Source organism: Lepidochelys kempii, chromosome 7, assembly GCF_965140265.1.
Source record: "Lepidochelys kempii isolate rLepKem1 chromosome 7, rLepKem1.hap2, whole genome shotgun sequence".
NCBI lineage: Eukaryota > Metazoa > Chordata > Testudines > Cheloniidae > Lepidochelys > Lepidochelys kempii.
Genome location: NC_133262.1, coordinates 69374735 through 69395681, shown reverse-complemented (window position 1 = coordinate 69395681; position 20947 = coordinate 69374735). Strand labels below are relative to the sequence as shown.

The window sequence follows — 20947 nt, the reverse complement described above, 5'->3', positions numbered from 1 at the left end:
TTTTGTAGGATGAATATGAAGAGTAAACTATGATCAACTGAGTTCAAACACTTAGGACCAGGCTTTTGAAAGAACACAGCACACAATGGCTCTAAATAAACTCGCCAGATTTTCAAGAATGCTCAATACTGAGTAACTTCTGGGTGCTGAGCACTTTTTAAAACTGTCAGTGTTAAGGTACCAGATGGGATCTGGGCTCTTTTGAAAACCTGGCCCTTATTTAGCTCAATTGTCACACCCCTAAATGAGAGCAGAAGCAGATTCAACAGAAATTTAAGTTCCTAAAGGTTCTCTGCTGGCATAGTAATTACTGTGTTTCCATTTCTGTTAATGACATCTAAGAACTGGAAACACAAGCAGCGGTGGGGGATTAAGTAATTAGGGAGTATTAGATGCATTTGAAGATCAGGGTCATAGAAAAAGAGGAGAGACAGAAAACTGTGGGCTGCTTGTCTGCCTGACAGCTATAAAATATTCTCCTTATCCTCAGCTTGGAAGCTATAAAGGACAGAGCTTCACGCTACAGATCGGCTATTCTTTTTTGTCCCAGTTTGGAGAGCTGTGGTTTTTATGGGTGAGTAAAGCTTATGCTAAATATAGATAGAAATTATATTTAATACATGATGTTTAATTTTCTTCTTCACATAGGTATTGCAAAAATGTTTGGGATTTCTTATAAATATAAGATTGCCTTGGGATCATTTAATTATGGAGGTTGATATTCTGGTACATGCATTACTAAAGTGACCTGAAATCTTTTGTGTCACATATCAAACAGTCTGAGAATAAAAACAGTCCCAAAAGAATGCAAACAATAAGGTGTATTTGAATATTAACAAGCTGCAAGAAAGCATCAAATTCTAATTTCATACAGACCCACCAATTCACACCAATTTGTAAGAACAAAATAAAATGCAGCACAGCAGTTTGAGGAGGGAGGTTAATTGTTTCATTGCCCATTGGATGCACAGGACTAGATACATTGTAGCTTGTATATTTATGGATCTAGATGCCACCCAGGGGGAGAGAGGGAAGTGCTGAATTTAAATGGTTTGGTCTTAAGTGTGGGTTAACAGGTTTCAGCAACTGGCTAGGTAAAGGAGGAGGGTAAAGCCTAACTTTGAATTGCCCTATTTTGTGAAAAGGGTCACATTTATAGTAGAGTTAAAACATATTTGAGATTTAAATTCTGCTCTTTGAATGATCACCAAAAAATACCAGCAAGGGCAAATCAAATATTAAAGGCAAGATTTCTGTCACCCTAAATCAGATTATAGTAACTTACTTTTCAATTAAACTTAATGACATCACTGGGACTAATCTCCGAGTAAACATGAGTAAATGTGAAAGAAGCTGTCCCTAAATGGATTATGACAACTGAGCAGCTGTGTGGAACAATTACCTTAATAAATAAATAATAGAACAAAGTAATTTAAAAATAAAGTACAAGCTCTTCCCCTGTAGCATTCAGAGCATTGCGCGCACACACATTAAAATACAATTAAACCGTATAAGAGCCAGATATATTTATTATTATGTATTATTATTCTATCCTATGTAGGGTAAACCACTATAATACAAGCTTCTTTGCACTTGGCTCTAGCCTAAAGGGTAAATGCTAGAGATGGTTGAATTAGAGCTTTTTTTTATTTATGCATTCGTCATCAATCAGTCCCATTTTCTGTATTCAGTGAATATTTCAAAAGAATAAGCTACAGATTATGGGTTGCTGGCAAAGTGTTCACTTCTGCTCTTTTGTAACTGCTAATCAGTGTGAAATAGGTCACATGACATTATTTCTGGTCCCTGGTTAGATTAATGAAACTTTGAACAGCAGAATAGCAAATGGAAAAGAACACCCCACTTCAGGTATAGATTTGTGACTGTTTCTTTCAAAAAAAAATTCATTCATTTGAAACAGTTTCATACTCATATTTTTCAGCAATATTGCAAACTAATCTAGATGCTGGCAATTCTTTACATGTGTGGCTCTCAGTTTTCACAGTATCTGACCATATACTGGTTACTTCTTCAACAGCATTACACTAACACACCAATACTACAGGGAAATCCCAAAGCTGCTGCCTTTGATTCGCGCTTTTTTCAGAGATTTGGGGGGGAGGGAGAGAGGGTCAGATGTGCTTTATAGATTGGAGTCAGCAAAGCTTGTTGTTGCCTGTGCCTGAGGGAATGTCCGCTCCCCTGAAGTCAATAAAGTTACACTGACTTACAGTAGCTGAGAATCTGGCCAATTGGATTCAAACGTGTGGTTTTGAGTGACCCTGAGCATCCTCAATTCCAATTGAATGTGAGGGTGCTCAGCACCTTGCAGGACCCAGGGCCAGATTAAGTTACAGGGAATTTAGGCCACTTTACTCTTGAGTGACAGCATCCACATCTAGTTGGTTAATGTACTTTAAATTATTTTCGTTGACTTAACACCTTTTAGTTGATTCACCTCAGCTGTCCTACATGTCCCCATTTAGACAAGCCCTAAGGTTTGTGTAACTAAAACTTGACAAGGACCCAGGGCCAGCAGCCCCTCAATCTGCTGGTCATCATATGATTTATTTTTTTTAACTGGGTTATTTTTCTTTCTTCGTATTCACGGATAGAATTTGATTGACCGACTCTTTTCTGTGCTGATCAAAGTTGTCTTCATCTTCTTTAAATATAGTTCCTGTGGCTTACTCAATAGTGATTAAAACAATGTTTTTAAGATACTTTTATGTTGCATTACCACTTTTCTGCTTAGATACCCTAATGTCCAAGACACATGTTCTATATTTATTTAGACCCTTTAATAATACATAAGAATCCATTCATCCAGAACGCAGTCCAGCAAAATCATAAGCATGTGCCTAACTTTAACCATGTGGGCAGTCCCATTGATTTCAGTGCTTTGCTAGAAGAGCAAATGTAGAATGGCCCCAATCACTATTATATTTGGATTGAAAATACATTGGGTCAAATCCTACTCCTGCTTATTACTGATGTAAACCTGAAGACACTCCATTCATTTGAACAAAGACAGCATCTTCCTGGTACCCTGGACCTGCCCAGAAATGCAGATATTACAATAAAATATCTTCACATGTCAAAAAGTGGACTGTCAACTCTGTCTACAGTGGATGCCTATTCATAGTTCCTCTGGCTTTACATTGGTGTAAATAAGAGCAGAATTTAGCAGCATGGTTCTCATCTAGATGGATCTCAAAATACTTTACAAACCACATACAGAGCAGAATCCTTTTGTCAACCATGGAAATGTGAGTGATTATATGACTTTTACAGCAATCAGAAACACAACTGTTTAGGAAAGGTGTCTGATTATAATAGGGTCACAGTCCCTTTCCTGTATTATACTAAGTGCCCCTTTATGCCAAATGGCAAAGGAAACACCCCCTCTCTCTTGTCACAATATTAGCAAAACAGTGCCTTGTAAGCTATCATATGCAAACTGGTGACACGCTGGTCATGAGTATCATTGTGTAATTATATATACAGGTTACGTATAAAGAGTTATGCTGGAAATAGGTTATGGAGGCAATTGATAAACAAGCCTGCCCCAGACAAAGGAATGTAGCTTTACCTGTCTGCATGGATCAAGCTAATGGGTGGCTAAGGAAAACAGAAGTACATTTGCATCTAAGGTTGATAAAGAGATCAAGCCAAATCGAGAAAGCAAATTGACCTGAGGATGAAGGGCTATAAAAAAGGAAGAAAGGGGACTCCGTTATCTGTTTCTTAGGGGACAAAGGGAACAGCTCTCTTTGATTCTGGGAGAAGTGGATCCTCCTAACTGAGGGGCTGGAGATGCTGATGACTTGATGTTAGTGAGGAAGGTGCTTAACCAAAGATTATGGCTCGCTGAAGTTAAGTTTTAGACTCTAGAAAGCATGTTATTTTTGGTTTGTTTGTAATCATTCCTGTCTTTCTCTTCTAAGTATCACTTAGTATTACTTAAATCTATGTCCTTTTAAAATAAACTTGTGCTTAGTTTTACTATAAATTATCTCCGTGCTGAGTATTAAAGTAAAATGTTTGAGTGAGTGAGGGCCCACAAGGTGGTGTCTGCTGCCTCCAAAGAGACAATGCACGCTTGGTTAATTTTCTGTGAGCGTCACAGTGGGAGGGACTGGACACTGCAGAGAGATAGAAGCCTCTGGGGAACTTGGGATTCACTGAATGTTGGCGGCAAGGTTTAAGATTCTGCCAATCTAAGGCATTTGCTGGTGAGACAGACTGGTGTGGCAGGGAGCTGTCACACAGCTTAAGCTCCAGCAAAGCACTCTTGTGGAGGCAGACAGGTAACACCATGGCTTATGGTTCTGGGCTCCCTAAGGAGAGTGTCACAGGGACCCACACAAGTAATTTAAAATGTAACCATCCTAGGAGTAAATATCCACTACTGTCGGAAGAGGTAGCCCACATCTGAAAAGGGAAGGTATTTCACTGTAAGAGCTGCATTTCCGGCAATGTCAGAGAATCTCTCCGATACTCCTTTGTTTGACCTGTTAATGGAAATAAATATTTTGCATACCTGAAGTTTCATATTCTACCTAAACTATTTTATCATTCTTGAGTCACTTCAATATTTTTAAAAAATGCCTGTGTTTATGATTTTAAAAAAGGAAAAAAAGTAGACCAAAAATACCCAGTATCCTGTAGAAACAAAGAAGGCCAGACAGTTGAATTTCTCACAGTATTGTATGAGCTTAAAGACAGCCCTTTTGTAGAGATTCCTATTAGTCTGTCTCCAGGCTCTAACAGCTAGAGAAATCACAGATGTAGAAAGGCTAGTAGATTATCCTGTCCTACCATCAGTTTACCAGTGTAGGACTTGTTCACAGTCAGGTTTTGGAGGCACTGTCAGTAAGACATACAGAAATGGACCTTGTCCAAACACTCAGACAAAAGGAAAGGTGAATAATGCCATATCAGAGCACTGAGGGAGGGTATGGGTCAAAGCAGAACCTTTGCCACTCCATTCCCCAACCCCCAATTATCTGATCTGCTTTGTTCACATAAAATGGAAACCACCTTGACCTGAAGAAAGTGTAAGGAATGTAGTTTTCTCCCTAGTTAGAAGTCTTAATTTTTGTTAGGGAAACAGAGAAACCGAAAGACCTGTCCCAGCAGGCAAAAGCATTTTCAGTCATTTTAATTTAGTCCTTGTTTCTTCTCTCTAATATGTATCAGTCAGCAGGGCAGGCAGTTGAGTTGATGTGTAATGCCAAAACAGTACACAAATCATCAGTCAAAAGACACTCTCTGAGAAGGGCAGTACCATCATCCGTCATAGATGTTTAGCTGTATCATTTATCTCACTTACAGAGAAGGGCCAGAGTCTCAAAATTAACTCCCTCTGTTTTGGGCACTGACACTAAATGTTCAGATAAACCCACTGAACAGGGAGGTCTGGGTCACAAAGTTTAGATCTGGATTTGGATCTGAATCTGAGTTTAAAAACTACAGGAAAGTTCCATTTTGTACTGTACTGTAGTCTGATTCTTTAGGGAGAAGGTTGGGTGGCTCACATCTGTCCAGGCTGGAGGCAGAACCAGTGAAATACTATTTTTGTGGACCCTAAAGAAATTTGGGATTTTCCTATATTTTAGTTATCAACACATGAGATGTTTAAAAGAACATTTAGAATCTTTAGGCCTTTGGGCCATTAGACTTCAAGCATTTCTAAATAGCTCAGGTTTGGGGGGGGAAAAAGTTCAATAGTGTCTTTAACAATTCGGTATGGAGCGGTCAAATTTTGTGACTCTACCAGTCACCCTCAAATCTCCAAACACCCAATAGTCAAACCTCATCTAAACATCAGAAGTTAATTGCTTGTACTTGTACCTTCCTTGACAGATTGTCAGAAGCTGCTTGTTTGACTTCACCCGCAAATAAAAACAAAACTGCAATTAGTCAGCTTGGATTCCCCCCCCCCCCCCCCCCCGCTTACAATTACAGGCAGAGAGCAAGTTTTAGGGCAGGCATCCTTGCTCCAATTCCTTAGCTTAGTTGTCTCTAGTCAACTGCTCTCTTGGGGCGGGGAGATGGGAGAATTCAAAGAGAACTCAGTGTATCCTAGTGATTCCCAGCAAAACAGATTGGTCTGTAGGGGACTGCTCTAGCTGGAGTAATTTAGAGCAGCCCCAGTCAGGCAGAGGATCTGGTGAGTGGAAAAGTAGCCTAGATGCATCTTTCATCCTATACACATGTACACAGGTCATACCCAAAACCTTGCAGGGCTCATTTGGCCACAAGGCTGCAAATTAGGGATCCCTCTCTCCAAGATAGCACAATAAATTGTGCATTTTTTGCAAGGCATTTTTAAAAAGTTAACTAGCCTCCATGTTTATGGGAGTGAAAGGGAGAGCACAGTCATTCTTTTAAATGCCTTCCACACAGAAACAATAGTCACTCTTCAGAAAAACAAATAACCTTCTCCCACATCTATTTGTTAACATGGGTAATGCAGGGAGTAGCAAGAATTTGCTTGGTTGGTACAATCCTGAATATTTACTTCTATTTGAAATTCTTTATGGCTACAGGCTAGGCAGGAGTAACCTACAACACTGTCCAAAGAAACTACAAAAAAGTAAGGTCTGCTGAGAAATTGTAAATTATGTCCCTGTAAACTTTTGGATACTAGCTTTAAATCCCTTCCAAAGTGCTTTTTAATCTGCTGATACAGTTTTAGAATTCTCGTTACCCTTGAGTTCAACGACAGCACAAGACATATAGTCTAACATGGATGTAAGTGGCTTTTCACAGAGACTGAGATAATGGTTTATCTGACTTCAGACAATTTTCCGGTTACGGGCTTAAAAGTCTGAAAGAGATGGCAAATCTGTTCCTCCTTTACTGTATTTTATGCTCCTAGGTAAGACACTTATACTGGAAACAACATAAGTCAGCCAATCCTGAGACATTGTTATGCCTTTGCAAAGATGAACTATAATCAATCATTCACTAAAGGCTAGCTCCTAATACCTTTATGCATGTTATGTAGCACCTTATGCCACAAGTAGTCTCCCTGCAGTCAATGGCGCAGATTCTGCAATCCTTGATTTCAGTTAGACTGTTCAGAGTAATACATTATTTCTCATGTGCAAGGTTAGGCTATTTGGCCTCGTGTTTTAGTTAGTTATTGACACATGCCAGTCACCAATATTTGTTCATATCTGATTTTTATCCCTCTGTTTCATTACCAAACAAATACCTGATCTTTCTCCTAGGGGAGGAGGACTGGAGCCTTACATTTCTTCCACTGAGTATGCAGGCAGGTTTGTTGTAGAGTTACTCATGAGAGTTGAAGAGGGAAAAATACTATGAGAAAACAAAAGCTTATAACAAGCTGCATAGCTTTTGAAGATGTATACGAGACTAAAACAAGACTTGTCAAATTGTTTTTGATTGTGCCCACAGAAAGACCCTACAGCTATTTTTCCAGCATTATGAACTTACCATGTGCTTTCTTAACCTGAAGCAGAATTTCTAGCATAGCATGAGCATAGACTCCCATCTACTATACACTATGCTCTTTAGATTACCTAGAGAGCATTCATATTCCTGGTTTTAGAAAACTCTTCTCAAAAATTAAAGATTAGCAGATGAAGGGTTTAGTTAAGTGCAGGGGTGCACAAACTACATCCCACATCCAGCCCCTCGGGGCTTTGGATCCAGCCTACGGGATTGCCACTCTCAGAAGTGGCCAGTACCATGTCCCTGCAGCCCGGGGGGGGGGGAGGGGAGGGCTCCCTGCATTGCCCTTGCCTCCAGGCACCACCTCCCGCAGCTCCCATTGGCCAGGAATGGGGAACCACAGCCAATGGGAGCTTCGGGGGAGGTACCTGGAGGCTTGGCAAGGGCAGCACGCGGAGCCCTGTGCCCTCCCTCCCCCAGCAGCTGCGGAGGGATGTGGTGCCGGTTGCTTCCCGGAGCAGTGCAGCGTGGGGCCAGGGCAGGCAGGCAGGGAGCCTGCCCTGGCCCCGGTGTATGCTGCTGCCGCCCCAGAGCCTCTTTTTTAGGTAAGCAGTGCCAGGCTAGAGCCTGAACCCCTCCTGCACCCCAACTCCCTGCCCTGAGCCCCCTGCTGCACCCCAACCCCCTGCCCTGGCCCTGAATACAATTTTCCCCACCCAGATGTGGCCCTCAACCCAAAAAGTTTGCCCACCGCTGGTTTAGTGTATAAAATTGCTGAGGAAGAGGGAAAGGATCAGGTTTAAAAAAAAACTAGACCTAAATTGGGGTCGTCCATTGACATGAATGGGGCTATGCTGATTTACACCAGCTGAAGATCTGCCAGATTTAAAAAAAGGCAAATAACAGAGCAAGAAATGGTTTCCTGTATCTCCCAACATTTAAGAACTAGGTTCTGTTTCCTCTGCTAGAATTTGAGATCATTGGATGAAGCTAAAGCTAGACTAATTCAGATTAGAAATCAGGCACATTTTGATGAGGGTAATTAACCATTGGAACAACTTACTTAGTGATGTGGTGGATTCTCCCTCAACCGAAGTCTTTAAAGCAAGATTTTGATGCCTTTCTAAAAGAAACATTACAGCTAAGACCGAACCTATGGGCTTGATGCAGGAACCAACTTGATTTAACTCTATGGCCTTTGTTATGCAGGAGGCTAGATTCTGTGACGATAATGGTCATGTCTGACATTCAAATTTATTAATCTACAGCCATCATTTTTTTCCCCCCCTGTGTTCCTTGCAGTGCAGCTGCTGCCACCACTCAGATGATCGTGAAGCACCACATAACACACACTAACATTGTGTAGCTCCTTGTACCTGTTCTACTGGTTAGACCCCACAGGGGTGAGCCTGCTACTGCACTTGTACTGATGGTTGTGACCCTTTAGCTTAGTCACAGGCTTTCACGCCCGGACATCCAAAGTCCACTCCCTGCAGATTAACCATGCCCCTGGGTGGGTCATCAGCTTTCTCCCTCACAGCCCATTTCACGCACCCTGCCCCAGCTCAGTCACAGCTGAACTGACAGAACAGATTTCCGTTGATAAACGCTATCTGGACTGAAACATTCCGTAGGAATGCACTGATTCCATCCAACCTTTGACAGAAGCCAGGCGGGCTGTCTAACCAGCCTGCTTTCCTGGCAGCTCCCTAATAGCCTAGGCACCGAAACAGATTGCCCTGTTTTGCCAGAAATTCTGCAATGTCGACCTTGGATTGCAATGTGGAACTTCCTTTTACCATACAGCTTAAGGAATAACCTGTATTTGTGCCATTGTGATCTGCTCTCAATGAAAGGGTTGAGGTGACTTTTTTTTCTTTGGCCACATAACTCCAGTTTAGGCTCAAACAAAGGAAGATGAGTAGGATCAGTCCTACACTGATTACACTCAAGCTCTAGTAAATAGCAAACAATTTGGGGGTCGGGGGAAGATGGATAGCAGCATCTAAAGGAGCATTTAAAAAAAAACAGATATTTGAAAGTTTTTTTTCTTCAAGTCAGTCTTTCTTGAACATAGCTTTTATTCTACCACTTCTTATTCTCTTATGGAATTAAAATAACCGCTATAACACAATGGATTTTAACCAAATGGAATATTTTCAAGGACTGAGTGTCATTGTCCATATGGTGTTACTTTGACTGATCTAGTCCCTAGAGGAATAACAGAGCACCTGGATTTTTAATTACCAGGCTACATGAATAGCCCAGGATAATGCTGATTCTGTTGCATGCTAGTTTTAAAACAACCTCCTTTGAGTTTTCTGCCTTTTCAATTTCAAATATTAGAGATTTAGTTTGGAATTTCTTAAGATAGCTAAGATATCATTGCCATGATTAGAGATGAAACAGATTGTCTTATGGGGTTGGGAATCTTTAAAAGGGAGAATCCTAGGAGGCACCAGACCATTCACTCTGACCCCAATCTGCCTCAATATTTTTGTCAGCATTTATAACCCTGCCTGTTAGCTACATTTTAAGAAACGTAACCTAAAGACTGCACAACTATCAGGGTGGTTGTTGTGGCATTTCTTAAAGCTGCATTCTGGAATCCTTTAACTCAAATGAAATCCCTTTAAAATATATAATTCTGTTACTTTCATGTGCATAGCCCTACAGAAAGGGAGATAGCTTCACTAAGTTCTTTCAGTAAGTTAGAAGAAATGGTTCTTCTTATCCACTTCCCTATTCCAGGGGTTCTTGCTGTATTTGCACCACTAAGCAGTGCTATAATTTCACAAGTTGCTTTGCTTTGACACTTCCCCTGTTGGTTCCCCTGTCTGTGTTGTCCTTTGCATGTGGTTTTGGGGAAAGTTAAGTGCTCAGACAAAAGCACAATAGGTCTTTTAATTATAAAACCTCTCCAATACAGATCGATGCCTACAGTGTGTTACTCAGGATAAATAAGGACATTGAACAGAAAGAAATTGATCAAATAAATCCTTTTGGGAATCTGGCCCTTTTTAATAGCACAGCAATTACTATAAAACACCAAAGTATAATATTTTCACAGCCAAACCTGCCAGTGTGGGGGGGGGGAGAGATGTGCAGGGGCTGGTAGGGGCAGCATGCTGAGAGAAGCAGAGCATTTGATCACGTAGATCCCTGCTTAGGGAGCCTATAAAGGCAGCCAGCCAATGGCACAGAGCTGGAAGCAGGGGAGTTTTAGTAGGAGTTTCTAAGGGGAGTTTGCAGGAGGGAGTGCATGTGTGCCTTCTCTTTGACAGGAGGGAAGGTTATGACTGCTACATAGACAGCAGTGGTAGTTGTGACAGGTTGGGTCACAGAAAGCCCCTTGGAACTGCCACCTGATTTGCTGAGACTACCTCTGAGCCCTTTTTTTCTGGCAGCTTGGGGCTTCAGTACCCTGTCTTGTTGAGCCAGACACACTAGCCTGCTGCAAACACAGACCCAGGTCTGAACCACATCCCACAAAAGCTGCAGGCTTAACTGAAAACAGCTTAAGAAGTGCTTCTGTCTCCAGCACCAGGATACCCAATTCCCAGTGGGGTCCAAACCCCAAATAAATCCGTTTTGCTCTGTATAAAGCTTACACAGGGTAAACTCATAAATTGCTTGCCCTCTATAACACAGAGAGAGAGATGTACAGCTGTTTGCTACCCCAAGTATTAATTACTTGCTCTGGGTTAATTAATAAGCAAAATGATTTTATTAAGTATAACAAGTAGGATTTAAGTGGTTCCAAGTAATAGACAGAACAAAGTAAATTACCAAGCAAAATAAAACAAAAACATACAAGTCAAAGCCTAACACAGTAGGAAACTAAATGCAGCTAACTCTCACCCTCAGAGATGTTCCAATAAGCTTCTTGCACAGACTAAACTCCTTCCCAGTCTGGGCCCAATCCTTTCCCTGGTACAGTCCTGTTCTGCTCAGGTGGTAGCTGGGGGATTTCTCATGACTGCAGCCTCCTTTGTTCCCCTTATATGGCTTTGGCACAAGGGAGGAATCTTTTCTCTCTAGGTCCCCACCCCTCTTTCTAAATGTTAAACCAGGTTAAAGATGGATTCCAGTACCAGGTGACAGTCACATGTCCTGTGAGACCCCAAAACTTCATTCTTCCCAGCCTGACTCACAGGATGGCTTGCAAGTAAACAGAACCACCTTCAGTCAATTGTCCTAGTTGATGGGAGCCATCAAGATTCTAAACCACCATTAATGGCCCACCCTTGGCATAATTACAATAGTACCTCAGTTATATTTTTATACTTCTAGTTTCAGATACATTTATACAAATAGGATGAACACACTCAAATTATAAGCTTTGTAATGATACCTTACAAGAGACCTTTTGCATGAAGCATATTCCAGTTACATTATATTCACACTTATTAGCATATTTTCATAAAATCATATGGAGTGCAATGTCACAGTAGTGACCCAGGGAATGGAGAAGACAATGAAGATCTTCAGATGTGGAAGGTGGCATGTACATTATCTTGGAGAAGGTATCTGAGAAGTGCTTCATTTGTATGAAATGCTGCCTGATAGATCTGATGGAAGAGAAGATCTAAGGTTTGGAGATGTAGATAGAAACTATGGTTGAGTTTTGAAGGGATTCGAGCAGATGATGGAGGCATGGCAAGAAGTGATTGAATGGAAAACTCAAGATGTGCAGATGCAAGCTGGACTGGAGAACTGGGAGGGGAGACTGCTGGATAAGGAAAGTGGAAGCATGAGACTGAGAACTAGCCAGAAGAAAGGACGAGCTAGTGAAGGAGAGCTCAGGAACAGGTTTGCTGAGTTGGAAAATGAATCGCAGGCAATAACGGAAGGTGGGAGAGCAAGGAAGAAGAGAAGAGCAGCTAGTCCTACAAGAAGAGACAGAAAATCAATGGAGATTGTAGATGAGAACAAAAGACAAGATGGCTTGCAGCCAAAAAACAGACCGGGGAAGGCTGAGAATTGCACCAACACCAGAAAGAGGCAGATTCTCGTGACTGGGGACTCCCTACTAAGGCCTGTCATCGGAGCAGATCCAGAGAACAGAAGGGAGTGCTGTTTACCAGGAGCTAAGATACAGGATGTGGACCTGAGGCTGAAAAGGACCCCAATAGGAGCTGGAAAGAGTCCACTGATGTTCCTTCATGATACTGCTAGATTCTCCTGTATTACATCAAGGGAGACTATGCAAAGCTGGGGAAGACGCTTAAAAAAATAGAGGCCGAGGTGATCTTCAGTGGGAATCTACTTGTCCCTAGAGGAGGACAACGAAGGCTAGACAGATTATTATGATCAACAGATGGCTCAGGCAATGGCACTAGAAGGAGGGCTTTGTGATGTTAGACCACTGGAAAGCATTCACGGGAGAGGACTGTTGTCATGGGATGGACCCTACCTGAATAGGGAGGGAAATTGGCACAACTGATTTAAAAGAGCTTTAAACTAGAAATCTGCAAGTCTCCCAACCATCTCCACCAATTTCCATGCCCGAGTCTAATGTTGAGGGGAAGGGAAATCAAGTGAGTGGAATAGAAGGTAGGAGAATTGATGTCAAGAGGAAAGGTAGCGCCAGCACCAATGATACTAACAGCCAGGCAAGCAGTACTGGCAGTGGAATGACTGTACCAAATCAGGCAAGGAATTGAGGTGAGGCCAAGCACAAACAACTTAAATGCCTATACACCAATGCAAGGAGACAAGGATATGGAAGTACAAATTACTACATCCGAGGTGGAAGTCAAACCCAAACAGCTTAATGGACCAAATCAGGGGGCCTGGATAATCATCCAAGAATATTAAATGAACTGGCACACACAATTGCAAGTCCCATAGCAAGGATTTTTAATCTGTAAAGTAATGGGAGAATTTCTAATGTAGTACCTATTTTTAAGAGAGGGGAAAAAAACAATCCAGGAAACTACAGGCCCATTAGTTTGACCTCAGTTGTATTCAAGGTCTTGGAAGAAATTTTGAAAGGGAAACTAGTTAAGGACATAGAGGCAAATGGTAATTGAGATAAAATACAACATTGTACAAAGGTGCCAGACCAAAAAAAAAACAGTTTAAAAAAAATCACTTTAAAAAAAAAACAGTTATCTTATTAATTAAATAGGAAATGCAGTAGATCAAATCTACCTGGGTTTCAGTAAGGCATTTGATACATTTCCACATGGGAATTTATTAGTTAAATTGGAGAAGATGGTGATTCATAGGAGAATTAAAAAGGTGGATAAGAAACTGGTTAAAAGGGAAATTAATTCAAAGAATCGTAGGCCTGGAAGGGACATCCATAGCAATTTGTTTCAATGCTGAACTACCCTGACAGTTAGGAAGCTTTTCCTAATGTCTAACCTAGACCTCCCTTGCTGCAATTTAAGTCATTGCCTTTTTGTTGTAGTATGTCTACTTTAAATGGACACAAATCGGGAACAGTAACATACAAAAGCCAGTAGGAGAACACTTCAATCTCCCTGGACATTCTATAACAGATTTAAAAGTAGCCATACTACAACCAAAAAAACCTTCAAAAACATACTTCAAAGAACTGCAGAACTAAAATTCATTTGCAAATTAACACCATTAATTTGGTCTTTAATAGGGACTGGGAGTGGCTGGCTCACTACAAAAGCAACTTTCCCTCTCTTGGTATTGACACCTCCTCCTCAATTATTGGGAGGGGAACCACATCCAACCTGATTTGAATTGGCCCTGTCAGCACTGGTTCTCCATTTGTAAGGTAACTCCCTTTTCTTCAAGTGTCAGTATAATAATGTTTGCATCTGTAATTTTCTCTCCGTGCATCTGAAGAAGTGGGTTTTTTACCCACAAAAGCTTATGTCCAAATAAACGTTAGCCTTTAAGGTGCCACCGGACTCCTCATTGTTTTTGTGGATACAGACTAAGACAGCTACCCCTCTGAAAGTTGGGAGTATTGCCAATACAGTAGGACAGGAATATCATACAGGAAGATCTGGAGGACCTAGAAAACTGGAGTAATTAAAAATGGGATGAAATTTAATAGTGCAAAGTGGTGGTTAGTCCCTAAGTGCATAAGAATTTTTGCTATAAGCAACTGGAAGTGACAGAGGAGGAGAAAGACCTGGGTGTATTGGCTGATCACAGGTTGACCATGAATTGCCACTGTGATGCAGCTGTGAAAAAGGTTAATGAAATCCTAAAATGCATCAAGTGAGGAATTTCCAGTAGAAATAGGGAAATGTTATTGACGTTACACAAGGCACTGGTGAGTGTTTATCTGGTATACTGTGTGCTATTCTGAACCCTCATGTTAAGAAAGGTTAATTCAAACTGGAACAGGTGCAGGTACTTGGATGATCAGAGGAATGGAAAATCTGCCTTATGCGAGGAGACTCAAGGAGCTTCACTTGTTAGCCTAAATATCTTGAAATTAGATGAAGGTTTCTAACCATCAGAGGAATGGAGTTCTGGAACAGCCTTCCAAGGAAAGCAGTGAGGGCAAAAAACCTTACTGGTTTCAAGACTGAATTTGATAAGTTTATGGCGAGGATGGTATGATTGCCTACAATGGCGTGTGGCCCATCTGTAACTGCTGGTAGCAAAAATCTCCAGTGGCCAGAAATGGCACACTGTAGTAACTCGGAGACCTACCTATCTAGAGAATTCTTTCCCAGATATCTGGCTGATGGGTCCTGCTGACATGTTCTGGGTTCAACTGATCACCATAGTTGGGGTTGGGAAGGAATTTTCCCCCCAGGCCAGATTTGCAGAGGCCCTGGGGTTTTTTGCCTTCCTCTACAGTATTATGCCTGGCTCACTTGTTGTTTTAAACTAGAGTAAGTCACGGATTCTCTGTAACTTGAAGTCTTCACACCATTATTTGAGGACTTCAGTAACTGAGCCAGAGGTTAGGGGGTCTATTACGGGGGGCGGGGGGTGAGGTTCTGTGGCCTGCAACGTGCAGGAAGTCACACTAGAAGATCACAATGGTCCCTTCTAGCCTTAAAGTCTGAGTCTAATTGCTTTTTTCCATTTCAACCAAAAACAACTTTTGCCCCATAGGCAATAATAACCTTCAATATTGCTCCACTCCCTTTAAAAACAAACAGCACAAGACACCAGTGATTTTGCTGGAGAAAAACAGCTCCCGCACAGCATGCACACCAGCATTTAGAAAAACTCACCTCACTTAATCGACATACCCAGAGAGAGAAAATAGCAAAAATGTCATGAGCGTCACTACAACACCAAAAATGGGAATGATGAATTATCACTACTAGGAAAATGCAAAAAATTTTCTGGGGTGAGTCTTTGCAAGTGTTTTTATGGAAAAACAAACTTCTTAGTGACCAGTTTGTGGAGTAAAAATTGTTTTATTGCAGCTGCGATAACAAAGGCTCAGCACACTTCAATGTAATTTCTGTAGTCTACATCCCACGAACTCAGGCCATAAATCATCAAACACCACACCAACATGATTGGGAGTGGTATACATTCGTTGTGGGTTTCTGGAAATATAGATCAGAGTAATCACTCACACTTAAAGAAGCTTGAATGATTTTCTTAAAAGTACAGATCCTTGTTTCAAAATCTTCTCTTCCCCATCACTGTTCATCCAAAACCAAATATAACATACTCCCCCCCCCCCCCCCAAAAAAAAAGTCTAAAAATGTGTGCATCCTCTTTAATCCCTTCTAGGAATGGGCAACACCTGAGCTACTTGTTATTGGTTCTGCCAAATTTCCTCAGATGCATGAACGTTTTATTAAACTGAAACCATGAGTGAATTGGTCAGGGTCTCATTTTATTCTACTACCAAAGGTCATGTCTGCAGAGGAGGAAGAGGTGCTTGGGGGGGAAAAACAGTTCTGATGTTTTGCCCCTCTGTCTAGTCATTTTTCTTTCTCAGCACTTTTCAAAGTACTTTTTAGTTAAAAAAAAAAACAGTACAGTGGGGCAAATTTGTGTGTGTGTATGTAATGTGTGTGTGTGTGTGTGTGTGTCTATATATATTTAGTTGCATATCTATGCAAAGCAGTATTTTCTTGTATACTTGACCTTGGTAAACTGTACTCCTGTGCAACTGCTAGTTGTGGCCCTAGCTGATACGGGAATTCTGAACTCAAGTAAGACAAAATGAGCTCAGTAATTAATGTCTGTAATACCAGTTGAGATTCCCTCAGACCTTTTCCACTCAACTGATCCAGAACATGTCGCCAGTTCTCTGGGATCCAACAACTCAGTTCAGTTCCAGCTCATCGCTCAGGTTACTTGATTAGCCAAAAGAAAAGGAGGACCTGTGGCACCTTAGACTAACAAATGTGTTTGAGCATCAGCTTTTGTGAGCTACAGCTCACTTCATCGGATGCATGCAGTAGAAAATACAATGGGGAGATTTTATATACACAGAGAACATGAAACAATGGGTGTTACCATACACACACTGCAATGAGAGAGAGCAGGTAAGGTAAGCTATTACCAGCAGGAGAGAGGAAAAAACCTTTTGTAGTGATAATCAAGGTGGGCCATTGCCAGCAGTTCACAAAAACATGTGAAGAACAGTGGGGGAGGAGGAAGAGAATAAATATGGGGAAATAGTTTTACTTTGGGAGTGGATGTGTCATTACACAGTCTTTTTTCAAGCCTAAGTTAATTGTGTCCAGTTTGCAAATTAGCCAAGTAACAGCTCTATGCCCACACTTGGCAGGCCCAGACACTGGGGATTTAGGTATAGTTGATACTACAATTCCAAATCATATCACAGACTACACAGTTTATGTACACTTTTCCTACCTACTAACATCTATACTACTTGAATGTAATTGGTTTGAACACTGTATTGGTCCTTACATGCTCCATCACTTATGTTCTCACCTTATCTACACTTCACTTATCAGTTCAGTGTGTTCTGGCTTATCTTGGCGAGCCCAGAAATATTCTCTTCAGCACACAGCTTGTCACACTCTTGTTTACAGTCTAACCTTACCTTCAAAGGTTAGGCAAGCTTACTAATGCCCAGCAAGATCTATGCCTACACTACCTAGAGTGCCTTTCCACCTCAGACATTTCATAGCAATTCCGTTATCTGAGATCTGGAACAAAGATAGATTTGGGCCACTCTTTTCGATGCAATATGTCTTCTTGTGACTGTGCTTAAGAGTGCCTAGACCCTTCATGAAATGGCGTCATGGAGATCTGTTAAAATCTGTTTCCTCTTTAAACAGAGTCCCTAAATCAACACCTGGAATGTCTCAAAATCTTTGGAGATGAAACTGAAGGTCAGATCCTTGAAAGTTTAAATGGGATTCTTCTGGCTCTGGCCGAAGACAGTTAAGTATCAATCCGAACCATTTTTCATTGCCTAGCCACACCAGCAGACTTCCTGAGGACTTGTTACCTATCATGACTATATCTATTAGATAAAGAGATCACTCCTAAAATCCCTGTTTGCTGCTGTTTTGGGGAGTGGGAAGTTTCTGTTGCAAACAGGCTAACTGATTAATTAATTTGTCCTACTCTACCAGGCGAGTGCTTTAAGGCAGCAATATTAAAAACAATATCCAGCTCCTAGCTAATGGGCCCATAAATTCCTAACCCTTCACTGGTTTCTACACCAGCATAACCCCGTGGAGCTCCAGCAGATGGGTTTCTAGGGGGTTCCAAGGGCATTGTGTGGGGAGATATTTGAGGGCTGCTGCTGAGATCTGTCAATGGAAGGGATGATCCAGCCTTGATTATTTAGCTTCAGTGGAAATTTCCTATTAGTCCTCAAAAGGTACTTGAGACTAATGAATTGCAAGCCAGTTGCTTGAACTGAAGTTCTTTATTGGAAGACTGACTACTGTAGAACCTTAAGAGTAAATCAGAGCTGGGAGGGTTTAAGCAGAAGAGAAATAATTGGGATAGCCTTAAAACAAACTACATTCCCTCCTAGGCTGAGATTTACAAAAGGGAATTATATCTGCCGATTCCAAACTATAGCCATTAGCTACAGTGTAGTTAAGATGATATGAAGAGACTTGTATTGAAGCTGCTGGCCCATTCCCTGTTCCATTTAAATCAATCATTTGAGCAATGTAAAACTCTGGGAGTCTCCAAGTCTGACTGAGCAGACAAATATACTGTTCAAAAAAATCTTTGAAGGGGCAAAGAAACTCCAGGTTTAATTTCTTACCTAAAATATGCCTGAATCCTAAAATCATCCTTTGGTGACTTTCCCCAATAGATTACAACTAACATATGATAAAGTACTGGTCTAAGTTATACATTTAGAGAGGAATTAAAATACTGGACTGTGATTAAAGGTTTATGGCTAGAAAACTAACTGCAGCCTTAATAAATCTGAAGTCTACACTCATTGGGACTTATTTTAATAAAGAAGTCATACAAATTTCTTCTTCTAAAAGCTGATACACTAATAGTGACATAGTATCTACTTTTCACTTAGGAAGCACTGCATTCAACTTTACAAAGTTGGAAGTTCTGTTACTACTGTAACAAACTTCAGTCTACAGTTTGATCACATTGTACACTTCCATTCTGTTCCTCATTGTCCATGGTATGTGGTTGGTCATTTGTCAAGTTATTTTTGCTCCCTGATTGGATTTGTGAATTCACTTAAACAGGAAAATGAACAAATTTCTGCTAGGAATTTTCATATGAATAAACATGTGCTAAAATTCCAGAAATAGTTTGGATTTGTGACCATCTTCAGGAATAAACCATGCTTATCCAAATCATCACAAAATGAATATTACAGTAGAACTTCAGAGTTACATACACTGGAGTTATGAACTAACCAGTCAGTCACAAACCTCATTTGGAACTGGAAGAACACAATCAGGCAGCAGCAAAGACCAAATTCCCCCCCGCCCCATACAGTACTGTGTTAAATGTAAATTACTTAAAAAAAGCACTTTTTCTTCTGGATAGCAAAGTTTCAAAGCTGTATTTAAGTCCATGTTCAGTTGTAATGTTTTGTTCAGAGTTGTGAACGTTTCAGGGTTATGAACCATTGCCATTCAAGGTGTTTATCTTTGAGGTCTACAAATCAAACATGCCACTTTTATTCACAAACAATTTGCAAATCACACCATCTACTCACCCCCACTTTCCAGGCTCCCCCCCCACCCCTCAAGAAAAGAGGAGGAGACAGAAAAGATGAAAACACTAGGCTGTTGCAGATAGGAGGAATGTTACAAAAGCCAACCTAATTTCAAGCTGCCTTTCTACTGGACATCAGGGAAATGCTGTTCTTTCATTATTATCAAGGGGTCAGCTCACACTCATTCACCATGGGTTTAAATATTAAAGCTGCAGACAGTGACAGTCATCTGTACCATACAGGCTAGATCTGGCTTTCCATTCTCTGAAGCATTGTCAGCCTATTAGTGTTTCCAGAGGATGCTGTGTAGAAAGGTCTGGCAGTCCCAACCTATCCCCAGAGCCCTTTGCTTCTCCCAAGTATGTTGCTTGCAAAAATAAAATAAAACCATGCACCTTTGAAGATTCAGTAAATAGGCCTGTCTGGGGCCTAATTTCTTATTACTTGCAGCTTCACTTACTTTTTGCTGAGGTGGTGGTGGGTTGGTTTTACCTGTCAGCATTTGCTCGGCACTATTGCCTCTCCTTCAGAGCTCGGGGATTTATTCAGTTGCCATGGCAATGTGGCCTGCATTTGAAGGTTAGGCTCTGTGCAATACAGTTGCATTTGACAGCCCTAGAAAGAAACCCACTAATCATATTTTCAGAACTTTATCCTACCTCCTCATTTAATTTATTTCAGACATTGACCCCTGAGGAACCTCAAGAATAAATGTTTCAAGTAGATTTCAACTATTCTTGTACCCTCTCCCCCACCTGCAGAGGGGATGACATAAGAGCTCTTATGCCTACTCGGTGGCATGCAAGGATCCCTCTGTCCTGGAGTGGATCTTGCCCAGTACTGCCAGACATCTTCCTTACTTGTCCACAAGTAAAAGGTTGCAGGACTGGGCTCATTGCTGTTAAAAATGCACGAGAGATTTTCTCGGTGATTTTTCTGCATAACAAAGATTTGCATAATCTGGCACAGGTGGTATTTTCTGCACACTGGGGCACAGGACTGGAAAAAATAGAATGTCATACTTAAGGATTCAGTATATTAGAACAGTATTGCTGGGGAAGCTTGCACCTGTCAGCACAGGCATGTACTTTGGCACCAAATTCCTCAATCAAAAATATTATGCAAATGCTGATTGCAGCTCAATATTTAAAGTTGTGCTGAGTTTTGTACACAAACCTCTTGTAATCTTATTCTTAATCTAAGAAGGAAATCTTGTTAGCTGTGTTTGCAGTAATATTTAGCTTGTTATTTGCAACTTTTTACAAACATGTTGGTTTTACTTATTATAGTGTATGTAGTTAGTTACTGAGTTTCATTAGAAGAAATTGTGTTTTTAGAAAACATATCCAAAAAAACCCCTCAGATTACATGTTTCCTTTCCTCAGTATCCAGAAACAAGTAAATCATTTTAGATTT

General features: G+C 40.9%; 1 protein-coding gene across 1 annotated transcript in view; it reads left to right on the top strand.

The window, feature by feature from the left end:
* The first annotated feature begins 509 nt into the window (after positions 1-509).
* Positions 510-20947, top strand: part of LOC140914736 (rap1 GTPase-GDP dissociation stimulator 1-like) — a 54904-nt gene continuing 34466 nt past the window's right edge. The window contains exons 1-2 of the mRNA XM_073353286.1: positions 510-574; positions 17652-17756. Coding sequence (XP_073209387.1) covers positions 571-574; positions 17652-17756 — 109 coding nt within the window. The 5' untranslated portion in view covers positions 510-570. The remainder of the gene's footprint in view (positions 575-17651; positions 17757-20947) is intronic.